This window comes from Podarcis tiliguerta (genome assembly GCF_965153285.1).
Source record: "Podarcis tiliguerta genome assembly, chromosome: 5".
NCBI lineage: Eukaryota > Metazoa > Chordata > Lepidosauria > Squamata > Lacertidae > Podarcis > Podarcis tiliguerta.
The window spans coordinates 43,378,419-43,387,000 of NC_139538.1; the positions used below are offsets into that span (position 1 = coordinate 43,378,419).

Genomic DNA, 8,582 nt, shown 5'->3' on the forward strand with positions numbered 1-8,582 from the left:
CCTGAAAAGCATTTACATCATCATCCTTAAGTGTTAAATCATCCCGAACTTGATGATCCTCAACTCCTGTTTGCTTACCCTGAGAAGTTAAGTCTAAAAGTTGCTCTGTGACTTCTTTCATGTTCAGCACCAGCAGTTTGGTTACTTTGGTTACTTCAGTTGAAGTGGAGGGTGCCTCTTTTGTACAGGCTCAGCTTGTCCCAAAAGAGACCCTAATGTCTAGCAAATGACTGCTCTAAAATGCTTTGCTTAATAGTGTGATAGAAATTTCCTTAATCTATACTCTTCCTCTTCATACCACTATCACATCCAAGAACTAGGGCCCTGCAGTTCCATCAGTCTATCTGGTCCTGTATGTGGAAGAGAGAGCATTTCTGAAAATACTACCTTGGAGGGCTTTGACTCAATGTTCTACTCAGTGCTATTTTTCTAGAAAAAGAGGTGCCAGAACTCAGCACAAACACCTCCCTCGTTCTCTTCGAATGGCAACGGTGCCCACCTGAGAGCTGCTGGAACTGAGTTTTGGCAGAAAAAAAGCCCATGTAACTTAACCACTCCTCCTCAAATGGTCATTGACTCCTCCATCGAACAGTCTATCCATTAAGTGATTCTACAGTCTTCCACCAGGCAGACGCCACTCCCAACTTTGTGATTGCCTCTTACTAGCCCCTTCCCCAATCAATTCCTGTAAGTTATTAAGCACCCAAGAAATAGGGCAGTTCTATGGAATCCCCCCCCCCCAAATTCTTCGGCTAAGACCCTCATTCTCCATAATAGCAAATGAACTGTTGGCACGGAGTAAGGCTCCTCTATGTGTCCCTGAATTCTGCCCCTCTGTTTTTCAAAGTCAGCCTCAGGGGAATGAATTTGTTCCCAAATAACCAGGAGCTCATAAGTTCCTATATTTCTGCTAGTTTTCTAGTTTTGCTACTGTTTTTGTTACGTTCATGTGGGATTGATGTTAACCTTGAGAGGCATATTGGGACTTCACTTCCCCACGACCCTTGCATGATCCTTTATTTGCCAGTCTCACCAGCGTCTTCCTCAACTACCTTATTGTGGGGTTTCACTTGTGTTTGTTGTATATCAAACCTATTTGAAAACTGTTTTATCACTGCATTTTCAATGTCTTGAACTCTGTGCATGTTGCTGTACCCTGAAGTCTTATATGCATGATACGCTGGGCTAGAAAACCTCTGAATTCACTGACTCAGTCCTTCTTAAGCAGGTGCCAAAAAAAAAAGGCACCTGCTTAAGAGAAAGCAAAGTAAGACAGTAATGCACAAGTGAGTGGTAGAAATAGGAAAAAGATACTTGGCTATGTAATCTATGTAAACTGACCTGTGATCTTTGGATGAAGGGTGGTATACATTTTTAATAAATAATGATAAAATAACAGTTATCTGTCCCAAATGAACACTTTGGAAAAAGATTTCCTTATTTACCTGATAGCTGGAAAATTTTGCTTCTATTGGGCCTAATGGTATTATTTTGTTTGCTTTGTGTATCATACATCATAGTAAGTTATATTAACTAATAACTTCTTTGCTTTTTTAGTTCAAACTTCCAAAGGAGTATAGTTGGCCTGAAAAGAAACTGAAAATCTCCATCTTGCCTGATGCTGTATTTGACAACCCACTGCATTAAAGCCAGCTGACACCCACAAGCAACAAGTTGCTGTATGCTGCCCAGTGACTCATGGGATAATTTAGTGCAGTAAAAGCTCTTCCTGCAAATAAGAGATGCTGCTGCATATCCACTGCAAACAACGGAGGGGTTACTCAACAGCAGTCCAGCCAGAACTCAATTCTTCCAGTACCTGGCATTCTCTTCCGTCATGGAAGAACTCTGAATAACCTGCATATGAATGAGTGCGAGAGTGAGGCAAGGAGAGAGAAGTATTTAACTATTAATAGTAGTTGTAAGAATTCCTTTCCCTACTTTAACTGGCTCCAGAGGTCCCTGCAACCCCCAGCTCAGGGTTTATGTGCCTCATCTGCCTTGGCTTAATCACACAATTTTCAGGCGTAAACACACAATCCATTAGAAGTATTTTTTGTAACTCTCAAATTCTTTAATTAGCCATGCTTCTCCTGGCCAGAATTATTCCGTCAGTGTGATTATTTTTTTTATTGCTCCACAAAGGCCATTTTGTTTATACTTTATGTACACACAATCAAACTGAGGAAACACTGATCAGTTTTGATGCCACACTAGGGACTGATTTGGCAGGGGAATCATGGTCCCAGTGGCTAAACTGCCATGATGTTACAGAGGGGGCTATACTTAAGCTGTCATTTTAGATTCTGAATTCTGAGGCCTATAAACATCCTATTTAAGTCAGGAGTTTGCCCTAGGGAAGAGATACAGCTTGGGTTATATTTAGGAAAAGGTTGCTTTAAAAAGTTCTGTGAAACCCAAGCCTAAGTGTTTTTCTTCAGAACGAAACTTAGTGGTGTTCAGTGGGGCTTCCTACCAGGTAAGTATCTACTGGATTGCAGGATTAAACACCTATCTTAGTGTGTCCTAGGGTAATAGGCCAAAATGATAATTGATACTCTTCAAAGATAAGCATAACTTCCTTGTTTCATGGTCACCTGTAAAAGGGACAAGTACATGGAGAATTGGGTTTCATAGGTATTTCTCATTGGGCTGTACAATGAGCAGAGGGCTTTGGGTGTTTATTTTCTAACTTGCTACAGCCAGATCTTCTGAGTTAACAATTCTGATACTGTATCCTTCCTGAAGTTTCCTATAGATTTGTACCAAATTTTCCTGACTCATACTGCAGAGAAATAGAAAAGGGTACATGAGTTAAAGAGATGCCTGAAAACCTATTGTCTTGTTTCTAAATTGGCTTTAAAAACAAAGTTTTCCAAAGAACATTTATTTCTACTGAAATCATGTTTTCACTTTCCATTCACATATTTTGGGAAGGCATATCTGTTAATTTTAATGCATATCGAGTCAGGCCATTTCAGAATGTTTTGAAAATTCAGCTTGATGTACTGCTGCATACACAGGCATTAATTTTCAGAGTTCTGGTCTGATTTTGAGACAGCTACACTGTATTTCTAACACCATTTTGTGCAGACTTTGACTTTGTGTTTATAGGCAGTTTGACTAACTTCCTAGGAGAGGAAAGTGGTAGTAGCTCCATAGCTCACCACCGAAAATGAAATCTGGCACTGCTAAAGCAGAAATCTACAAATTGAAACTATCTTCTGAAAGTTTCTGTTACAAAGTTTGTAGAAGGAAACATGTTGGTTCTCTTCCCTTCCCTTCCCAAGAGAATGAGAGTCCACTTCAACTAGGCAACTGTTCAAAATACCATGTTCTCTTGTTGTGTATACTTAGGTTCTTCAGAAATTTTTTCATGGGCATAAGTGACCTTCAGAAATTGCTCAGAATTGTTGTATACTGATGTACACCAGAATTGGTGTACACCTATGGGCTGATGGCTAGGGAACTGGGCCTCAAGCAAGTTTAGATAGATATGTGCTGGTGACATAAAGTAGCTCACAATAAACTATTTAATATTGCCCGCAGGCTCCCTGTCAGAATCCTAGACGCCTCGCCTTTCACATTAAGTAAAGGACTTAGGATCTCATGGTACACTAGTGTGGTCTGATGTTTAGGGACTACAAGGCAAAAAAGCTTTGGGAGTCACTCACTTCGTTTGTAGTATTTTGGATGTTGTTGCGCTGTCGTGAGCACAATTCAAACGTGCTAATGTAAGCAAAATTGACTAACCGCTATTGTCAAATTGACTAAGCATAAAACACTGCAAGGTTGAAATAGGCCAAGCCATAGAAGGTTGTAGTGAAATCTTGTAAGGGGTCCCTGCTTATGAGGAAAATCTTTTGGCATTCAAATGGTGTGCTATCACTCAAATGTTACTGTCAGATACCTAGCATATTTCCCCCACAAAAGCCATCCTTATTAGGCCTAGCTTTCACAAACAGCAGCTGGGATGATAAAGCTGTTTCTTGACTGCTGTGCTTAGGACTGCAATGGAGTCTCATATGACGGAATGCTTCTCTGTGTAAGAGAAAAAAATCCTTGCACATAGAAAACTGGCATGTCAGGGAGGAGAGTAGAAACCTTCTGCCTGACGTTAATTTTCTATGTACATAGAAATGTTATTGGATGAAGGAGAATTCAATTATGTGAGGCTTTAGAAGTCATTTCTAGAGTCTAAACTGTCTGGCGTTTCTACAGTTTATCTTGGAAGCCTTGTGTTCCATAGTAGTTTAATTATACTGTCTCATTCGTTACTCTCTATAGTTTACCCTCTATGGATGCAGTAAAGAGCTGAGGAGTTTCCTATCTGAGAAATGAAAGAATCCATGAAGGGAAAGCCAGAAATCCTATGAAATGTTAATCTGGAAGTGGAAAAAAAATCTTGTGGGTTTTTCAGGAAGGATCTGTGAGCTAGAGACTAGACTACAGTCTTCTGTGGCTTTTGATAGTTTGCTGCAAAGTCCACACTGATGTTACATTTTTCCATAACCTTTTAAACGTTTTGTTCTGCATGATCATTCCTTTAGAGAGAAAGAACTGGTCCAAAGTGTATTTAAAATGACTGTCTTGTAGGGTTTGCAGAGTATTCAGATTTCATATCTGCCTGAAAGTACCCACAAATTACTACCTTGGCAAATCAAAGGTAAAGTGTCTTGGTGTTTAATCAGTAACAGTTTATGGCAGTAACTGCTAGAAACTATTATTGTTGGCTTCCCAGAAGACTTAATAGAATGGAGCTTGGTCTCTCCCTTTACTGTGTATTGCTAACTTTTCACTGTGGTCACTTATGCTGACCATTCCTCCCACCCTAAGACAAGGCAGGAAGAGTTTACTTTGCACTCTTGTTCTCCACTTGCTAGTTACTAAAGTGGCTAACAGGAAACTGGAGCTTTGGCTGTTCTTCAGTTGGTTTGCACCTGCTGCTTAATCCCTTCAGCACCTGGAGCTGTAAACACCATTCCTCGGTTGCTGCGACAATTATTAACTTTCAGTGCAGCTGTTGCACCAGCCATGTGCCAGGACAGTGCTAACCTAGCCATCAGACCAAATGGCAACAAAAGACCCATTCCAGAGGGTTTACTGTCTAAATATGAAGCAGTCAGTAAGTAAGTGAGCAAAATATAGATGGGCTGTAGAATTTCACATGAGAACACTGCAAGCTATAAGAATATAGTTTTAGCAAAACAAAAAAATTCCATCCCCACTTCTGTGGGTTTCCTCTCCCCCATGGCACTGACATTGGTAGCAAGGGAAGTTATAAAAACAGAATCCACTCCCCTCTTCAAAGCACACTCATCGGCTGTGTTTGCATGTAAGGTTAAACCATAGTTAATATTTAACTGTGGTTTAATGTGAATGAGCAGCATGCTGGTGCACACTGCTCAAAAGTCCCTGCTTTGCTCCTCCCTCGCTCCTGGCTGCATCATACTGGGAGCAACAAACTACAAGACTTGACTTGTCATGTCGTCCAAACCAATGCTCCTGGTTTGTTTGGGGGAACCAAGCCATGCGTTTTAAGTTTAGATGACACACCACCTGTGGATTGTTGCTTCCAGCTCATTCCGGCACACTGCTCATTTGCATTAAACCATATTACACATGTCAATTTGAAGCTGAAGGGGCTGCTCAAAGTGCTAACTGGCTGGACATTTGTGACACCATGAAACAACCTCTGCCTGTAATAATTTTCAGCTTCAGAATAAATGATGGCTCTTTAATCATCAGTAAGTCAGGCACTGTATGATTGTTTAAATGCAAGGTCCTACCAGCAGCTACTTTAAAGATAACAAGAAAGACAGGCAGCTCAGCAGAGAAGGGTAAGGGTGGCCTAGAAACCAGTGCTTACTGCAAAGAGAGAGTGTGTGTGAGAGAGTCTAAAGAATGAGGGTTACTGAGCTTACCCCATAGGGACAAAAGAAGCTTGCTCCTGTACATCTGTATGCACCATTAGACACAATAGCTCAGGATTTTGTGTTTCTGGTGTGTAAATCTGAACTTTGCCACTAAGCCAGATGGTTGGTTGGACAGAGATGCTCTACATGCACACTGCAAGCTTCTTCAGGATGTTTTGCACTGCACCATGATCATCCACTTAGCTTTGCAGATCTGGAAGTGTCAGGCACTTCTATGGCAGATGAAAGCATGGGTTTCACATCTGCATGCATGCTGGTGGGGTTCATTGCTGCTGTAGGGATTGCTCCATCTCATCACACTTGTGTTTTTCTAGCAGCAGGGAGAAAATCATGAACTGTTTTTTAAAAAAGCCCTTTACACATAAAAGCAAGGGAAGTAAGGGTCAGAAAGCAAATGTATTTGCAGAAGTGTTTTTAATGGCTTGGGGCAAAAATGTGTTAATGGTTAATGTTTCTCTCCACCACTACCATCGTTGTAATTTATAGGAACAGAAAGAATACCTTCATATTCTGGCAGCCCTATGTTACTGTAGCTTTTCCTACCTTTAGTTGTTCCGTCTCTTTTGAATCCTCCTTTGCTGAGCATCCAAAATGTCAAACAGAAAATGAGCCTGTAGCTGATGAGGGTTTCAAAAGGATCCCTAGGCTGACCTGCCTCTCAGACAATTAACCCATGGGCATTATGCACTTTTCAACTTCTTCATTTCATACACAATTATTTTTTCCTCAGATTGCTTACAGACCATAAAGTCGTAATAAGTGGTACATTAGCTTTACAGTATCATTCCAAGGCTGTCATAAAGGTATGCCTTTTCTACTTTCTGCCAGCCAGCTAATAAGGAGAAGTATTCTGAAATACCCTTTCCATCTACCTACTTTTATGATTCACTGTTGAAATGTGGAAGCCTGATAGCAGAATAGCGTAATGAATGCCAGCGTGTGAAGTAAATGTTTAAAGGGCTCAATCAAATACACTTTAATTTCAGAAAACAGATTTGTTTAAAAGCACAGACCAGAATCTGCTTACCAGCTGATGGTTCTGGTTTTGCAAACACTTCTCTTACTGCTCTCCTTGCCCTCCTGCACACATTTCCCTTTGCTTGTTTCCTAGTTTGGGTTGAAATCAACATGGCTGCTGTTTTCTTTCCTGGGCCCTGATGGCAAAGGTCTGCATTCATCACTGCTCCTCTGCATAATGGAAAAAGAGGGGGAGAATGGTTTGAGCCTTGTTGACAATAGTGCATGTTAGTGTAAGCCCTTCAATAAGAGAGGATAGCCACTGCCAGCCCTGGTTAATATTCTGGGGAAACACAGGAGTGTGCAATTGTCTTCAAAGGATCTGTTGGCTCAGGTTTAAGCCGAGTATCCCTTTCGCTAGTTTCCCTTTCAACACTGAACAGAATCTCAATTCTGTATAAAGACTTCACCTACCTTAGGGAAAGCGAAACCTATTAAAGTGATAAAACCAGTGAGTTAATTCAAAAGATTCTGTGCTCTGATTGCTGATGAATTACACAGTCTGGGGCCTGGCTTTTCTGGAGTTGCAGTTCACAATTTAGCAGGATCAAACTGCCATTGTGGAAGAAAGCTCCTAAAAGCCACGGGCTTTGTGGCCCAGCCCCCATTCCTAGGGCCATTCCTTGCTGGATCTTGGGTGGGAGGGCTCAGGAGCATAGCATTGGTGTTCAGTTCTAGCAGATTGTCGCTGCTGCTAAACACAGTAAATGAGACTTAAAGGAATAAATTACGGTAATGTTACACTCCTTTGCCTTCCTTTCTTGAGACTGTTTTATATCGGTAGGAACCAGAGTTCACTGTTAAAGCAGGGTGGATTTTTTTTTTTTTTTTAACATGATAGTGCTCTTGTTGTTACTGTAGTTTTATAATTTGGATGGCTGTAGTGCTAGAAAACAAAATGAGTGGTTTTGCTTTTGGAGGACCTAATCCTTAGACCTGCTCAACTTTTAATTCTGACTGCTGAGGCTACTTTTACCAGCTTCAGCTGAGATGAACCTTTTTGTAGTTCATCTATGTGGCGTGTGTGTGTGTGTGTGTGTGTGTGTTTCTCAACAAAAATCTTAAGGACATTGCAGAAGCTGTCTGAAAATGGCTTGCCATTCCTGCAGTGAAATTCTCAGTACTTTGTAGTATGCCTTTTTTTCTACCAAAAAAACAATGGGAACCTAAACTAGCAGAGGTTTTAAAAATATTTTATATTAGTTTCTAATGTATATTCTTACATTATCACAGTGCCGGTGTGTGTTCACCTGCGCAAAACTACTTTTTGTAATATTTTTGTGATCACAAAGCTTTGTTTCCCTCCTGTGTATTCAAAGTGCATTAAACTTGTTTGCATAGTTGTGTCTTGTGTGCATTTATTGAGTGATTGCAGAACTGATAAATGAGACCTTATACTCTAACTCTTGTTTAACTTTCCCATTCCAGTGCTTTACAAGCTTCAGCCAGGTTAGGGGGCCCTTTGTCTGCACACAAACGTAAGAGCCTGGGCCCCAGCATTTGCTTATCAACGGTCCTCTGATGTGGTCTGTTTCCTTTTGCACAATATGATCTGCCTCAGGAGAAGGCTTGTATTAATAATTTCCATGGCACTTACTTTGAAGTGGTAGGTGCTTTTACAATTTTTTA

General features: G+C 40.8%; 1 protein-coding gene across 2 annotated transcripts in view; it reads left to right on the plus strand.

The window, feature by feature from the left end:
• Positions 1-8,293, plus strand: part of SUFU (SUFU negative regulator of hedgehog signaling) — a 78,003-nt gene extending 69,710 nt beyond the window's left edge. For both annotated transcript variants that reach the window (XM_083441569.1, XM_083441570.1), the window contains exon 12: positions 1,558-8,293. In XM_083441569.1, the coding sequence (XP_083297695.1) occupies positions 1,558-1,647 (90 nt within the window). In that variant the 3' untranslated portion in view covers positions 1,648-8,293. The remainder of the gene's footprint in view (positions 1-1,557) is intronic.
• The last annotated feature ends 289 nt before the right edge of the window (positions 8,294-8,582 follow it).